A 17,068-nucleotide genomic window follows, 5' to 3' on the forward strand; every position below is an offset into this window, starting at 1 on the left:
TTTATTTATTTTTTTACTTTGTGACCGTGGGAGTTATGAAAGCTCAGTGACTTGTACTGAAAGCGTCGGTGGCCAATGTATAACAGTGCACTGTGGTTGGTAGTCTTGTTCTCCGAAAAATGGACCACAGTCATGAAAATGGACAGTGCTAACAAAGTTGCACTCTGTTCCTACTTTGCGGATAAGATTTTTCAATAAGTCAATGTTTTATAAATAACGTTGACCATGTTTGTTTTCGTTAAACTGTTTTTTTATATATATATATTATTAAAAAGCTGGAAATGTCTGTTAATCATCCCTCCTCTTCCCATCCCAGAAGCCAGACCCAAGGAATTCAAGGGGCAGTATTGACCGGGAGGACTGCAGTCTCCAAGGACCAGTGAGTGTCTCATGTTTTTTGTTTATTTTTCCAGATGTAACAGCTCACAGAAAAGGGGAAATCCCCTTCTTCATGCCTCCTCCTTCTCTCGAATGGGGCTAAAATGTTTCCTTCAGCTGAGGCTGAAATAAAATCATGCACTGACACATTTACAGTCTATCATTTTGCACCTGAGTTGAATGTTGCTTTGTGTCATTTGTAACAAACCCCTAATAACATCAGCAAGGAAATTGCTTACGATAATAGGCATAAATCGCTTCGAAGCATTGAAATACATACTTATAATTGGGAAAAAATGTGATTTGCAATTCTTCTAATATTTATTTCAGTAAGAGTTAACTTAAAAAATGTTGGGAATTCTCTATAAAATAGTTTTGTATTTTTAAAGCAATTATATCAATTGTAAAGACTGCAAAGCAATCCTTGAGCTATTAAAGTATTAAACCTTTTTTTTCTGCCAATATGAAGCAGGCTTGTTCAAACACTTCCCCTCTCTATTAATGCCCTGGGGTGTACTGTGAAACATTGCTACTCTTAAACAATGGTTCTGTTTAGGAAATCATAAACCAACTTCCAGCAGGATTTCAGAAGAAACTCATTTCATATGTTCTTTTGCTAGTCTGTCATTGTTTTAGCACCTTAACAGAGGTGAAATGTTTTCTGTGTGAACCAAAACACAACTCCGATATGAGCTACTAAGTAAAATACCAAACAAACTGTGGTGCTTTAAGTAATGTTTTTCTCATATGCTGCCGTGCTTCAGAGAACATGTAAATGGATGCCAGTACAGACAGAGGCAGTTATGATATTTTCCACAGGGAAGACATTATAACTCATTTGCTTCTCAGCATTTTTGCTTAGAAAATTCTCCTTTCAAAGATAGCACTAAAATGTTGAATTATTAATTTAGAAACATTTCTATTTCGGTCCGTTTTTGGCGTTAACTTTAGAATATATTAAAAAGTATTCATAACTGTGGAGATTAAAGCATGATTTATTCCCTATTATTTAAAAAAAAGGGTTTTCTCCAGGAGTGCCGGGCTAAGAGCCATTATTTCTGGTGATGGAATTCAGTTTTGGATACCAGTATGTTTATATGGGCTTGTTGTGAATTCCTTAAGAGGACTGACTTTTAAATGATCTCTGTTTTATTAAATGTATTGTGTTATCATGAATAACATTCTACTTTTAAACAAGTTATATGGAATAGTTTAGTGTATAATGCTATTATGTGGAAGAAGGTCTACACTAATACAAAAAGATTTGAATCCTGTCCTGTTGATATTTTAAATTTACAGTCTGTTTAGTAGGACAGGCTGATCCATTTCTAGCAGAGCTGTTTTAAAAAAAAACGTCTGCTTCTTTCATCATCTCGGTTCTTTTTTGATGTTTACTGGGTAAAAGCACAACTTTTCTAAAATGATTTAAAATTGGTTTATGGGTGTGTATGAGCAAGTTGCTCCAGTGGAGACGATTGTCACCAGTCCTTTTATAAAAAGATTTACTGACAAGGGATTTGTTGTTTGTGGTGTCACTACTCGGATAAAGGTTTTTTATTATTATTATTTCTTGTGGTCTAGGCAGATGTAACTGTGCTTTGCAAACATCTGAACTATTTGTGCTATTCATTGAGAAACCACAGCAACTCAAAGATGTGGGAGTAATTTAACTTTAACATAATAAAAACATTTTTGAATCAGAAGCCATGAATAATTCTAATTGCTTTTCATTTTTTCTCCTTTTGGCAGATGGGAAACCAGCACATTTACCAACCCGTAGGCAAACCAGGTAAAACTCAGGCCAACTGTGCTCTGTTAATTGCTTTGTTCTCCAAGTCCCTTATTGTTCCTGACTTCCAGCCCTCTTATTTAACAAGATTATATGTAGAGTTGGCATGTACTCTGCTTTATTGCTCCCACAAGACCAGTCCATGTGGCCTTGAAAAGACTAATTATTAATCCAAACAGAAGAAGCAAAAATGGTCTCAGCTCGGTGTTCATGTTGGGACCTACAGTCTACAGGAAATGAGTTGTTGGAATCGTGGCTATTTCATTCACAGATGCTGATTCCTGCAGGTAGATCATTCTGGAGTTAGGTGGGTGTGTGGCCATAGATCACCTCAGCTTGACACACAGCAGTGACCTCTATTAGCCGGCTTTGATCTTCATTTGAGCTGCGAGAGATGTCCGCCCGCTGCCTGAACATTGCTTCTTGTACTTTTGCAACTTGGTCTTGAGATGTGACCAGATGTGAGGCACACAGACTCATCTCCGTCAGATCAGTATGAGTGTTCATTGTTATTTTAAGAAAAAACAATTGAGCAAGTAAAAGAAATGTCAATATGCCAAACGTTGTAAGTCTCCAGTGTTGGTGTTCACTCTGTTAAATACATGACTAGGCTGTGAAAGCTACTGCATACCATCTACATGTACAAAGGCTTAAGATGGGGAAGTATGGATACCTCTTAGGACAAAATTGTGGAAGAAAGTGTATGTCTTTTTAGCTTCTGATATTCCCAAACATTTTATCCTTACTAGAACATGTGGCTCCACCAAAGAAACCACCTCGCCCAGGAGCTCCCAGCCACCTGGGCAGCCTGGCCAGTCTGAACCCTGTAGACAGCTACAACGAAGGAGTGAAGGTATGGCTCTGGTCTTCTTGTTTGGCAGTCCACCGTCCCTGTTTTGTCTGAGACGTAACTTTCCGAATGGATGTTGTCATGGTCACCGAGGTTATCGGCTCAGGCTGCATGGCTGATAGAAATGTAATATCAGTGCCAATGACCATGAAACACATGGCAAGTACATCACAATCTTTTCTTAGAAACTATAAGGGCATTATTTTCAAGACGTAGCCTCACACATTTCTCAAGGGGGAGCTTCAGTTGTGTTTTAGCGGATTGCTGTGGTCCCTGCTCGCGGGAACTGCAGGGGACATCGGTCACAGGCCTTTGTAAATGTACACCTCCTTCCATTTCTGACGCTAGGACACGCATACTGTACACCCACAGACAGGAAGGATGGAAAGTAGGCAGCCCTCTCAGCTTGTCAAAATTTCCCCTAGCTTACCAGGAACCTACATAGTTCCTTGGTGTCAGCAGAACAGGTCTCCTCCATCAGCTCCTCGGAGTCTGTGCAGCCTTCAGCCATGCCACTGGCCCCAGCCTGCCAAGCCTCAGCTAAACCAAGACCAGCTGTTCTCCTGCACAGCCCCCTCCTCCTTACTGCGTCTATCTGGCTGGCAGTGCAGCACTGTTAATAAATACCAAATATACGTCTGGCGAAGGTACAGCAGGGAGGAGGGAGTTCCTATACAGCGAAATATTAAAATCTGAGAAGGGGGGGGGAAGATAGGTTGACTAGAGCTCTTTCCCTGGGAAGTTGTTTTGCTTTATAAGAAAAGTACATTTGAAAGCTTCCTGTTGATCATAATCGTGTATAGAGAGATTATTAGTGAGAGACCATTTGGTAGTGGTATATAAAATGTCACAGTTTGTTTTGCTACCTTTTTTTTTCATTCCAATGTGATCTGTCTGCAAGCAGAGAGGGTTAGAGAAATCCCAAGAACAGACCAAAGAGGCCTCTCCTAACTGTGAACATAAAACGGGAGTAAAACTGGCTTATTGGAGAATGAATTCCTGAAATATGACAGACACAGGAGTATGAGCTGGGCTAAGTTTACCTTAATGTTATATACTAATGAAAGCACACGTGTTTTCTACATGTTTGATCTCTGCCTTACATCATGATAGGCTTTAGTAATGAGTGCAGGGCCAGAGTACGTTAACAGAATATGACTGTTTTTGTAGAATATGATAAATAGGCTGCCCAGTAAATTCATTTAGAAGTTGCCCTTTCAAGTCAGAAAGAAAACGGGAAAAATAAAAAAGCGTTTACTGCATATCTGCAACAAAGCATGTGCATGGTATTACTTTATTCTTGCAGCATTGCTCTAATGTTTAAGCATGTTTTTTTTTGCTTGTTACATTATTAATATTTTGTTCCTCTTTTGTTTCTCTGCACCTGCAATATTTTATTTTTTTTACCTTCTGCCACACTGTTCTTGAATTTAGCCATGGAGGGTAAGAAACTTATGTGTGTTTGTGTGAGTCTCTTTGCCTCTGATAGTGTCTCCATCTCCTTCACTTGTTTTTCACTAGATTTCATCAATTACTTTGCATGGGTCCGACGGGCTTAATTATCTCCAGCCTTTCTGATTCCTTTTGACAACTTTCTAACAGGGCTTTGTCATCTGAAAATCACCAAACTGGACTTAACTATCCTGGAATTCAGTCAATTAGTGTTAATAAATATTCTTTACTCCTCATTGGTTCTGTGCTGTACCTAGCTTACTCCCATATTGGATAACCTCCATCAACTTATAAATTCACTATATTTCCCAGTATTCTTTGCAAAACACCTTTTTTATGAAGGCAACAACTATCCTTTGTGAGCAATATGTAGGTATTTCTTCCAATAGTTTCATTCAAGCACAAACCAAGTGGTGATTGCGATATAATACTCCAAATTGATTAAGCTCATAGTAAACTCGTTTACAAAAAGCCCATTTGCAGCTCATTTGAAAAATGTGTAAGAGCATGACAGATCTGCAGACAGAGCCTTTTTAGAAAGAAGCTTCCTCTGCACTTCTTAAACACTTATCTTCATTGATCCAAATTGGTTTGTACCCATAATTAACAATTGCAACATTTTAGATGAGAAAGTTAATATGGGCATTTCATCATTTCACACTTAAGCCACAAATGTCTGAGCATTATCTTCGTACATTAATGTGAATTGAATTTTAATTGTACTGCAATGCATATTGTTGAGCCATTTTTTCAGTGTTGTATTTTTGTAGAATTGTATTAAATTTTAATGTATAAATGTGAGTAGCTTAATGTTAAACCACTCGTGTTACCAACAGATGTGTGCTAATTGTGAAACACTAATTTAAGAAGTTTGAGATTAACTCTTAATTTGCGCTATTCTGGAGCAGTAAATGTAGGTGTTGTACAGATAATATTAATAAATTAATTTCTGCTTATTTAACTGTTGTATTATCATTTTATTTTTTTTAACATTTATAGGTTTTAATCTACATTCAGTATTTCATTTAGTAAATGAAAGCCAGTGTTTTCATTTGAGAACAAAATAATACCTGCTGTTTGTGTTTAATTGAACTCACTCATGCTATTTGTAAATTAAATGTAATCTTTATCAATATATAAGATATTAATTAATTTCTGTATTGCAGTCTTTTAAACTGCCTAAATAGAAGTATTAAAAACAGAAGTCTAGAACCCCCATTTTTAAACATTTGTTACTTAAAAGTACTTTTAAAAAGAGTAGTAGTGAGGAGCTATGGTTAGGGATCTAAACTTCATACCATCATCAAATGGGTGCAAATGTAAATCAAACAGGATATAGAAATACAAGTATTTAATTCTGTTATGTGCTAGATAATCTTTTAAGCTCCTGAGGCATATATCAATAGCATAACAATCAATAGAGGTTTATCAACACTAACCTGGTACTGAAATTAATACAAATTCAAAGTTAATGCAATTAAAAAGTGGAACACTGCCCTCTGCTGGTAGAAAAGACAAACGCAGCCAGTAAATTGTCCTTCACAGTTGTCATCATGAATATTCGGCATTTTGCTATGCATTGACCACCTCTCAGAAACTTTACTGTGAAGCAAAACTGTGCATTTAAGAAGTCTTTAAACAGTCTGTAATGCTTTTTAACGTCAATATAGCACCACTACTATGCCAAGATAGAGTGACCTACTATGAACTGGAGTCCCTAGGAAAATGGACTCCACTTCCTTTTAATATTCAAAATGTTATTTAACTCCTTCGCTTTCTATTTCTTCTTTTTTTTGTTGTTGTCTAGATTCAACCCCAGGAGATCAGTCCTCCCCCGACAGCCAACTTGGACCGCTCCAACGACAAGGTGTATGAGAATGTGACAGGGCTGGTTAAGGCTGTGATCGAGATGTCCAGTAAAATCCAACCTGCGCCGCCTGAGGAGTATGTGCCAATGGTGAAGGTACAGGAGCAGTTTTCCACTTTTCCCTTCACTATTTTACCCTGAATCTCAGTTGAGTAAAGTTGGGATCCATATATGTTTTATAATGGAATTTTGTATTTAGTCAATTTATTTTATTAGTTTTTACAACATCTGCTGCAGAGTGGGGTTTTTTTTTACTCTAAAAACAGTCTCAAGCCCATTAAAACTCAGAAAAGGTTTTTATTAATGCTTGTTGTGCAGTCCCAATTTTTCAGACCGTTTATTAAATGTCTGCAACAAAATAAATTAATTGACGGTATGGCTACATTTGACAAATTCCAAGTTAAAAACAAAATCATGAATTTCGTGAAAGTACTGTATGGTCACCATGTCGTTGCAAACCCCTGGTCTCTCCACAGGTGAGAGCGAGGGTTTGTGCGAATTGTGATGTGAAGCGGCCCTTCCTGCTCACTAGTCACTGTAATGACTGATGTACGAGTGAATAAGTACAGGTTGTGCAGCAGACATTTCACTACATAACATATTCCAGCATGATCTAAATGTAGAGTAAATAAGAATTATTTTGTCGGCAAAACTGTCTTGAAGTTGAAAGTAAGATTTTTATTGGATTAAGAGATGAATTCACAAGCCTGCTTGTTCACAATGTAATATGGCCGCTTCACCTCACTGGAAGTTTGGTTGCCTTGTTCTGAATCACAGTCAGGTACGCACGGCGCCACTGGAAATTCGTCTATTTGTGACGTAAATTGGAGCTGTCACGCATTACTATGTACATTTTGCTTTCATTGTGGTTTGAAATGCACTCATCAGTGTTGATTCTTTATAACCCTGAAATTCAAAAATAGTGTTGCAGCTCCCCTTTAACTGTACGTTGTTTCAGGAGGTCGGACTGGCGTTGAGGACACTGCTGGCCACAGTGGATGAGACAATACCTGTATTGCCAGCCAGCACACACAGAGAGGTAGACATTCCAGCCATAGCCCTTTCATTCTGCTCCTGCATATTTCAGCTGATGTAATCTTTTTTGGCCATTAAAATCTTCAAAATGTAGCTAGTGGAGATTCTTGATGGTTTTGTGTGTTACAACATTCCTTCCAAATTCCCTCCAGAACCTGAAGAAATGTTATTGTTCAACTGAGAGTTGAATTCTCTTTCTTTATTGGCTTTAAATATTTTAAGACAGCACTGTCTTTATCATAAACACATGCTGACGTTAAAAAAAGTGAAGCTGAGAGACTACTTCCACTACGTTCTGTCATTGATGGAATATATATTGGCATTTAATAACTTGCTTGATTAATTCTTGTTAGTTTTCCTCTACTGACTGTACAAGGTGAAACACTGACTGGCATGTGGGGATTAAAGATGCTCATTACTATTAAATTCATTATTTCTTTTTTGCTGCTGTGTAGAAAGCTATTTCTAGGTTTTAGACTACTGCAAATATCATAGGAACCTTGACACGCAACGAGATGATTGCAATTTAATTTTCTAGCATTATGGTATTGTACTGTACATGTATATGTACTGTATCATAGTGGTAAAGTATTAAATTGTCAGACTGTTACTATTTTTAGGTAATCTGAGGCACAGACAAGCATCTAACATAGAATGATTGGTACCAGGTGCTCAGTGCATTGTTGAATTACCTAGCCTGACCTGCTTTGCTCTCTGCAGATCGAGATGGCTCAGAAGCTGCTGAACTCGGACCTGGCGGAGCTGATCAACAAGATGAAGCTGGCCCAGCAGTACGTTATGACCAGCCTGCAGCAAGAGTACAAAAAGCAAATGCTGACCGCAGCACATGCACTGGCCGTGGATGCCAAAAACCTGCTGGACGTCATTGACCAGGCCAGACTCAAGATGATCGGGCAACCAAGGCCGCATTAGTGTCCCAACCAGAGGGACGGGCAATTGGCCGAGTGCACGAGGGTAAATACAACTGTGTTGTGCTGCCGGATGGAGCTGATGTTGGCCAGACAGGAAAAAGACTTGGATCACCTGTCACACACCAGCAACGATGGACAGTTACACCTGTACCAGTACTGAAAAGCGGGAAGGAATTAAACTTCAATGAGTGTCCTTCTTCACTTCCTTCCAAGAACTTTTGAAAGACTACTTGGATTGCTTTCCAGACCAAGGACCTTTGAAGAACAGTCACACTTTTTGTTTTGATTGCGCCTATTGTGTGTGCTGATTGTACTTTTTTTTTGTATCAAGAGACACGTTCAGAATTTCAGTTCAGAAGCCAAGTCCCTATAGGTGGATAATCATCGGATCTGGAAAATGTCAACTGGAACCATCAAAGAGATCCAAGCTGTTGTCACGTTAGAGTTCTGGGAAACCTGAAGGTTGAGAATTCTTTAATCACATTTAAAATAAGTCTTTTTATTATTGTGTTTTATTGTAACACAGTAAATATGCTAAACCAGACTTTCAGTGGAGGATCGTAAATATATATTTTGGAGGTTCAAGTCATTTCATTTTTTTTTTCCCCATCTCCTCTTTCTTAGAGGGGAAAGTCTTCTGAAGCAATGAATGAAATAAACTGCCAGAGTGGGAAAGTAAAGACTGCAATTTGTCTTTTTTGACAGGGATCTCATGATGGTTTTTGTAGTTAGGTTTGAAGAAAATAAAGCATTGAAATCATTGTGGGAAACGTTTTCTGGAAGCAAATTTGCTGGTTTTAAAGGGCATACCAGAGAATTGAGTGTTGTCTGGGGAAAATTCAAATCAAATGCATCATTTCCTTTTATATTTAAAAAAGACTAAAGCTATGTTGGATATTTTAAACACTGTAGTTACTAACTCATTTCCTATGTTCACATTCTAATTTCTCTATCCTTGCCCAGGAGGTTTTAAGGAACAGAGAGACACTTTCCCCTTTTTCTTACAACCTGCTATGTGTAGCATCTGTTCGTTAAAACTCACTCTGCTTTTGGGTATAAATTATTCTCAGGAAGAATATAATGACCTGTACAGTTCCTTGACTTATTAAAATGGTGTTATCAGTATACTTGTCTCTTGAAGGTTTCTTTGAATATATATCTATAAAACAAGTCCTTAATGTTTTGTACATCTTTGTTTTCTATTAAAAAAAAATCAACCTAATAGTTGTTAACTTATGATGACCTTCGGTCCTTTTATTTACGTAAGAAGCACATTTCCTGAGAGGTCCTAGGACATTGTGGGGATCTTTTATATTGGCATCAAAGCATCATTGTTGGGATTTAGTGAACAAGTCTGCACCACTTATCTTTTCAGTACACACAGCTTTTATTATTTTATCAATATGGAAATGCAAATTCTCGTACATTCTAGTGTCCTTGTAATTGTTCACTTTACTGTTGTTCTCATTTTGCAGTAACTGTTTCTCATTTTAACATTCCACACACTACAGAAGCATTCAGATTGAATCATTGTAAAAATCTTTTGCCTTAAGGTAAATTTAAGCTTATTAGCAATTTACAATACACTTAATTGTGCAATTGCTGTAAAGGTGGTCCTCAATTTCTGTTTCAAATTGAAAGCCATTTTAGACTCAGTATACCGCTTTTATTACAGAAAACATGGTCACCAGCTTCTCTTGAAGATTGAGGTCAATTTTATACCGAATATGCTGCAGAAGGTTTTTTTCCTGACTTGTCTGTGGAGTTCAAAGGCGAAGGTCTGGAATCAACAAGTGGCACCATTTTCAAACACAACACTATTTCTTTGATGTAAATTGCATGTGTGATTTGCTTACAGTATTTTAATAGGGGCTGCCATCATTTAAATTGTGCAATTACAGTAATCCTATGCAGTTGAGGATGATTTTAATTTGGTCTCGGTTGCTAGATACAAGTTTTAGAGCAGAGGTTGGCAGCAGGTTTTATGTTTCCCTTGGCACGTCAATTTTCTTAACATTGGGAACAATTTAGTCTTGACTACAGAAGCTGTTCAAGTTTAAATTGCAGAATGGAAATATCACTTTCCAGCTCCTGACCACGGGTGAGCATTGCTAGCTTAATGGAACCAATTAACTTCTAATCATTGATCGAAACTCATGTGTTGCAGGTCTTTACAGATTGGTGCCCTACAGAGCCTGTCTCTTTATCCTTGTCTCTTTGAAACCAGGGTGATCAGGCCACCCCTGCTATAGACAAGACCAGCATGATGCGTTTCTGGCATTGTGCCCCAACTCTGTTCATTGACTTACCATCCAAGCTCAATTCTAATTTCCTCCAGCTCCAGGCTTTTTCGGACAAACATCTGCCGAGCTGACCAGTGTTGTCCAGAGCTGTTTCTGACTACCTGCGACTTCACATACTGCAGAGTTGGACAGCTGCTATTTTTGTGCTTCTCACTTGGAAATGGAGTGGCTGACTCGGTAAACCATGAACTTGTAAATATTTGTTTTTTGTAAGACTAGGCTATATCAGACCTCATCCTAAAAGCGGTTACATTACTTAACATTTACTGGCTGAACATTAGCACTCAGGCCATCTTTATACTTCAGCTGTGAATCTACTTATTGTATGTAGCTAGAGGAATTCAGGCATTGTCTTCCAATGAATCAAAAATATAATGGGAAACATTTACCCCCCTGCATCCAGTGGTAAAGCATTGTTGTAGACTGTATCTCCCTTATTATATTATGAAAGGCTGCCCTCTGCACCAGATATTGCTTTTCATAGTTTACTCAGATTATTTTGTGCAATTTGCTAAAAAGTAGTAGAATAGTCTTTGGTGTTTCATGCCAAAGCAAAATATTTGGATTCCCGATAGTAAAAAAAAAAGTGGAATGGGTATTTACCATGATATGCTATCATTAATTATGTTCTATTTTCTTACTGTTTTAACGTTTTATCAACTTGATTATTCATGAAACCTGCTTGTGATTTATAGACCAAATGCTTCGTTTTGTCACTGAAGAAGGTGGCATACCCGTTACATTTCCTTACCTCCTTATCACACCTGATCATGAGAAAATGAGACAACTGGGACAAATGTGTAGATCAATGTCATTCAATTCTAATGCTAAAAGCAGAAGTAGCTTTAACCTGAAGTGATTCACACTCCTAATATCTGTCCACAGAACTTTGGATCCACAGATTGTAGTTTTTAGCTACTACAGGACCTAATACTTTTACCACATTTATACAACTGATGAAATGTTTTTATATTTTTCCATGCCCCTAATAATACATTCTTGTATTTCAAAAGATATGGCCTTACTCTCAGCTTAGTATAACTAGTTTTAACTGATTGCATTCAGACTGTAGTGTTTCCAGTGGGTTATTGTACGACAATAAAACACATGTAAATTAAGATAACTTGTAATTGGTTTAGGGAAAGTAACACATCATGGTTTTTCTAGTGGTCTACACAATGTAGAGCTTTTAATCCAAGCTATTTATCCGTTTTCTAACCTTTTTATTCTATACAGGGCTACAGGTAATAACCACTATGTGCATGTAAAATTGAGCCTTATAGGGTCTGCTCACCTGCATTTCTGCTTTCAATATTTTATTGTTATTATTAAGAGTAATATTTGATCAGTCACCAGCTTCATTTTCAATTTGAATTAGTGGTCTATATTAAACAGAATTTCATAAAAGAGCAGAACTGAAAGGCTTCTTTATTGGGCTCAACTTTACTTTAATTGGCAAGATTTTACTTTTTCTGAAACCTGATCCAATTAAATTAACTGAAAAGTAGATCGAATTTTTTGTGATTTTTTTAAAGATTCTACTCAGTTTTACTAAACTTTTACATTTTTAACAAGATAGGTGGATAGGAACCAGGAATTCTGTTAAATGATTTCATATGTTAATGGGTTACACTGTAATGGCACTTTGGATTTGCTACATTAATAGAATCGCATACTATCAATGAGACATTTTTATAGATTTCTAGATAAATCAGTTTATAAGTTGGTAAGCAACCTTCCCAGTATTGAGCCTAGTTTTAAATGCAAGGCAACCTGACAATTTAACTGCCTGAAACAAAACTTTGCCTGCTGCAAAATCATCAAATTTGTTTTGACCTTTCTTCCCTCATAGATAAGCTAGAAAGGGCAGCATAAAAATAATTTCACAATTCCTATTCTAGACAGAGCATCTTGCTTGTTCTAGTCAAATGCCCAGAACTCAGCACAAATGGGGAAACCAATCGAAAATAGCCACAAAATGTTAAATGGTTTGTTCATCTGTCATACAGCTTAATGCAAGTTTACAGAAACTCAGATAATCACAAACCATTTAAACATTCATGTCTCGATTCATTTTAGCATGGTTCAACATTCAACCCCTCACGGCTTCACCAACTTTCATCAAAAGAATTGGCACGTCATCTTAAACTGGATTGAACTTGAATTTTAGTTTCCTCCCGAGACCTGTATTGCAATCCTGTTCAAACTGCAGGACATTGCCCAACTCTGAAACAGCCCTCCCAGAGCGCCGCGTCATTTGTTGGGGACGGTCAATTCTGATCCATATTAAAAACTACCCAGCCACGCTGCCCTCGAGTCCAAGGACAATTATAAAAAGACACCGAGAGCAGGAGTCATTTTCAGTTTTTTATTTTTCCCAGTTTCTACAAAAAGAACTTAGTCAAAGAGACCAAAGCCCATGTCATCGTCAGACTCCTCAGACTCTTCCTTCTTCTCTTCTTTCTTCTCCTCCTTTTCAGCTGTAACGAGGAAAGTCCCAGTTAATTACAGTCAGCGCAGCAGGAATGACAAAATCCCGACTCTCCCATTCCAGGGGACCCTTCATTTACACATCATGGCAGGAAAGCATGACAGGTACGCTTAACATTTCTTCAAAGGCTTACTATAGAATATGTAATTGAGAATATCATTTATCTGTAAGTTACCTGGTAAAGACACCCATAAATCACATCATGGAACTGCCTAAAGCCTAAATTTCAGTCCGAAAAACCTTGATGACAAAAGCAGGCTCTTATTTACCCAGAAGGCTGTGCGACGAAGGCGCCAACTACTCAGCCGTGTGACTGAAGCCGATAACCTGGCTTCTTTCACAAAGCGACTGCAGGAGATCTGTGGAACAACTAGTTCCGAGCCTAGCTGGCCGAAACATCTCCTCTCATCTGTAACATTTCTTGACGTTCAGGTAGTTTTAAAAAAAAACAACACAAGTACTCGGGGGGTAAACTGTATTCCGCAAGACCCCCCATCGTCGAGTCATCCTGTAACAGTGCGAGCCACCTTCCGTAAAGATAAACACTCCTGCTTCCCAAGAAAGAGCTACGAAACTTTTCTCTGGGTGGGCAGGGGCAGCCGGTTTCTCCCGGCGGGGGTCCTTACCTGGGGCGGCGGCGGCGGGCGCTCCGGTGGCGGCGGCGGCAGCAGCGGGGGCCCCTCCGCCGGCACCGACGCTGCAGATCAGGCTGCCGATGTCCACGTTGGCCAGGGCCTGGAACGGAGGAGAGGCGAGGTGAGAGGAGCGCAGGCGTCGCCCGCGGGCTGGCCCCTCGGCCGGGGAAGAGCGGGGACCGAAACGGCGAACCGGGTTCGAACGTACCTCCCACCCCCCCCCAGGGCACTGTGATATTTCATTCGGAAAAAATCGTCAGCCGTGTCTCATGACCTCCTCCAGCAGGTCAATGAAATATTACATTACCTGCTCACACTAGACTGTATCCAGGGGATCTCCAATACCAGCTCTGAAGGGCTGTTGTCCACAGGTTTTCATGACAACTCACTTTCTACCACTAATCATCACACCCAGATCTCAATCTTCTGGCTAAACTGAATTATATTAGCAATTTCCCCAAGCTCTTTAGGTGTTGGTGCTTTTCACAGATTGCAGAAAACCTTCAGATGATCCATGCCCAGGACTAGAGACCCTTGCTCACACTGCCTTTATTGAGCCCGGTTTCAGTCACCTGAGCTTCAGTTTGCAGTTTGTCATGATGAGAAAAGCATTTCCCCAATAGTTTAAACAAAAAACCTACAGCACCATTAATTCTGCCACAATCTATTCTTTTTATATTAGACATCAAAGCAGATACCCATTCAATGAGCTTGGGTTTGAAGTAAAAGGCTCTTGAGAAAAAGGATTCTACCACGTGAACTGCCATACTCTAAACTCCAAGATTGAATATGCTTCCTATACAAAAGCTATCGAAAGTAATTGGCCATTTAAAAGTTGTTCAATGTTAGTTGTCATGTATTCTTCCTGTTGACACGCAACAGCTCCTGTCTGTGTCTTAATCTTAAACTTCACTAATATTGACATTAGAAATCCTCATAAATGCACCACTTTGATCACTGTACAGATTTCATCCATCTTTTTCATTAATGTAATCTTCATCTGAAAAAACCTCAAGATGCATTAATGATGTAATTAGTGTCAATTCAACTGTAAACAGTAATCTGCATGAAACAGACTAACTTTCAATAACTTTGGTGTTTAAGAATTAACCCAACTTTAAAGAGCACAGGTAAAAAGAATTCTTTAAAAGAAGTGCATGTGTGTGTCTACTGTGTGTGTAAGAAAAAGGGGCTTTTCCCCCAGTCTGAGGGGAAAAAGCCAATAAAATGTTAAAGGTGTTAAAGAAGCAGCAGGGTGAGACAGTACAGTAGCTCACCTTGGCAAACAGACCAGGCCAGAAGGGCTCCACTGTCACTCCGGCCGCCTTGATGAGGGCGTTGAGCTTGTCCTCCTGCAGAGACAGGGACCGAGTGAGGCTTCACATCAGCACGTCCACCCGAAGCACGCAGCAGGTGGGATTTATACTGGACAGTAACATCACAGGAAGCGAAACTGCACGTTTCATTCAACACCGTTAAAAGCACATTGCTCTCATCTGGCGCCGACTGTACTGGCATCATCTAGGCAGAGTTTAATGCTGGTGATCGCAATTTAAGAAAATCATAACGGGCTGGAACACGTGCATCTAGAACAGTTATACTGGACAAAAACTACTCCTATAATACAGGATCTCTTGCAGCTCCCTGGGAGAAAACACGTGTCCAGCAGTATAACAGTAGGGCCCAAGGTGCAGGCCAGGTGCTCCACAAGCAAAGTAATGAAAACAACCATGAATGTTCATTTAAATCTTTAAACTAAAGGTTTAATCCTCTCCACTCACGGAGGAGCCAACTGTAATATCACTGCACTTTATAGTACATGGGTGATTTAACTACGGCTTGTAAAAAAACACTGACGCCAAGCAGTCAAGTGACATTTTTACAAGCCACAAAGCGATTGGGACTTGTACAATCCGAGACCCAAAATGAACATATGTCAGCACTTTAAAGCATGCACCGCTAACACAAGCCGACACCGAAGCTGTCGTGCGAAGGCAGTGGACCACATGAAACACTTTCCGGCTCTCCGCCATGTTGAGTTGGACCCGTCTGACAGCGGCCGGGGGAGACTTACTGTGACGGTGACTTCATCATCGTGGAGGATGAGAGCCGAGTAAATACAGGCGAGTTCGGACACGGAAGCCATTATTCTCGAAGGTGGTAGGGTTTTTGGCGTTGGATGCCTAAATAAAGGAGTGCTAGTCGCCGGATTCAGAGGCCTTAGCTTCAGATGAAGGACCGAGCACCTTAGGCACCACACGTACTGGCTCAGCGGGAGCGGAAAGAGGAAGTAGAAGGGCGGGGATTAGCTATTTGAAGTGAATGTGACGTCACGCTAGCCTTGGGCGGAGAAAGACAGCGGGGCCACACGTGTGCGCTTGTGCAGGACTGCGGGCTGGTGGTTTTTAAGTTGGTGTTTCTGAGGTTGTTGAGAAGTTACCCGTACACAAATATGGATTTTTTTTCTTTGGAAAATCGTGTAAAGTAGTGTATAAAATCAACACTTTTACAATAGTGTCGGATCTGGGTTTTTTTAGTCCATCTACATTGATGAAGCTTACATTATTAGATCCTTTGGTACTTCGGATGCGTGTAATATTTTCTGATTTTAGACAGATTTTCTTACGGCCTGCATGGTTTACTTTGTTTTTTGGTTTAACTGGGGGATCCTTATTGGGGATGGGTGCCACGTCTCCGTACTAACCAGGGCACCAGGGTTAAAACGCTAGTAAGTTGTGTATATGTGTCAATATGTACACATTTTCAGCCGATCAGACTCCTCCCTGTCCCCCACCTTCACTCCTCCTGGTCGTGCCTCCAAGTGATCCTCTGTTAGATTTGGGCACTGGCTGATGTAACGTTAATATTCAAACAAGGACTTTTAAATCAGAAACCGAACTGTTCGAGGGCAACCCTATCCATTTGAAATGATTTCTTCGCTATATGCGTTAATTTTATTTCGTAACGCGGTGTGTTTGAATCCAGCGAATGTTTGCATTTCATAAGTTGGGACGGAAGCAAAATGCTAAAGGATTACAGTTACAGTTGTATTGTAAAAGGAGAGCTCAGGATTCAAGTGGTTGCCACCGTCGACGTTTCTAGTGTGTGTGTGTGTTAGAAAAGATGGGTGTTTAATTTAGAAAAATAAAAGTTATCCGATTGGGTGTTTCATGCGACAACGTCCCTGAAGTAAAGGCCATGTTAACATCCGCGGAGGGGATCCCGAGTCCAAGAATGACTTTTGTGTCTGCTGGTTCTCTTCATAGCATCAGTACCTGAAGAGCTGGGAGATGTTAGCAAATTAGTCCAATTAATCCCTGAGTAACTTGATTCAGG

The 17,068-nt window shown here is 39.5% G+C and overlaps 2 protein-coding genes across 25 annotated transcripts in view; one reads left to right on the top strand and one right to left on the bottom strand.

Moving 5' to 3' along the window:
• The window catches only part of LOC138241535 (focal adhesion kinase 1), a 163,557-nt gene extending 154,129 nt beyond the window's left edge, over nucleotides 1–9,428 (top strand). For 23 of the 24 annotated variants that reach the window (XM_069195128.1, XM_069195116.1, XM_069195123.1 and 20 more), the window contains 6 exons: nucleotides 317–379; nucleotides 2,128–2,167; nucleotides 2,917–3,020; nucleotides 6,277–6,432; nucleotides 7,295–7,375; nucleotides 8,092–9,428. In XM_069195128.1, the coding sequence (XP_069051229.1) occupies nucleotides 317–379; nucleotides 2,128–2,167; nucleotides 2,917–3,020; nucleotides 6,277–6,432; nucleotides 7,295–7,375; nucleotides 8,092–8,304 (657 nt within the window). In that variant the 3' untranslated portion in view covers nucleotides 8,305–9,428. The other variant, XM_069195136.1, reaches the window with a different exon arrangement.
• A 3,532-nt stretch (nucleotides 9,429–12,960) lies between these two features.
• rplp1 (ribosomal protein lateral stalk subunit P1) lies at nucleotides 12,961–16,030 on the bottom strand. The gene is made up of 4 exons (XM_006635792.3): nucleotides 15,807–16,030; nucleotides 15,010–15,084; nucleotides 13,724–13,832; nucleotides 12,961–13,086 (listed from the first exon to the last, which is right to left on the bottom strand). Exons 1-4 carry the CDS (start codon nucleotides 15,876–15,878, stop codon nucleotides 13,004–13,006), a joined length of 339 nt encoding a protein of 112 aa, XP_006635855.1. The 5' UTR covers nucleotides 15,879–16,030; the 3' UTR covers nucleotides 12,961–13,003.
• Between the last annotated feature and the right edge of the window lie 1,038 nt (nucleotides 16,031–17,068).

The sequence above is a fragment of the Lepisosteus oculatus genome, chromosome 10 (assembly GCF_040954835.1).
Source record: "Lepisosteus oculatus isolate fLepOcu1 chromosome 10, fLepOcu1.hap2, whole genome shotgun sequence".
Taxonomy (NCBI): Eukaryota; Metazoa; Chordata; class Actinopteri; order Semionotiformes; family Lepisosteidae; genus Lepisosteus; species Lepisosteus oculatus.

Excerpts from the sequence above, each read along its gene's own strand:
- rplp1 (XM_006635792.3), bottom strand. The coding sequence starts at position 15,878 with ATGGCTTCCGTGTCCGAACTCGCCTGTATTTACTCGGCTCTCATCCTC. Across the intron at positions 13,833-15,009 it reads GGCCTGGTCTGTTTGCCAAG|GCCCTGGCCAACGTGGACAT; the intron begins GTGAGCTACTGT and ends CCTCCGTTCCAG. Across the intron at positions 13,087-13,723 it reads GCCCGCCGCCGCCGCCCCAG|CTGAAAAGGAGGAGAAGAAA; the intron begins GTAAGGACCCCC and ends TCCTCGTTACAG.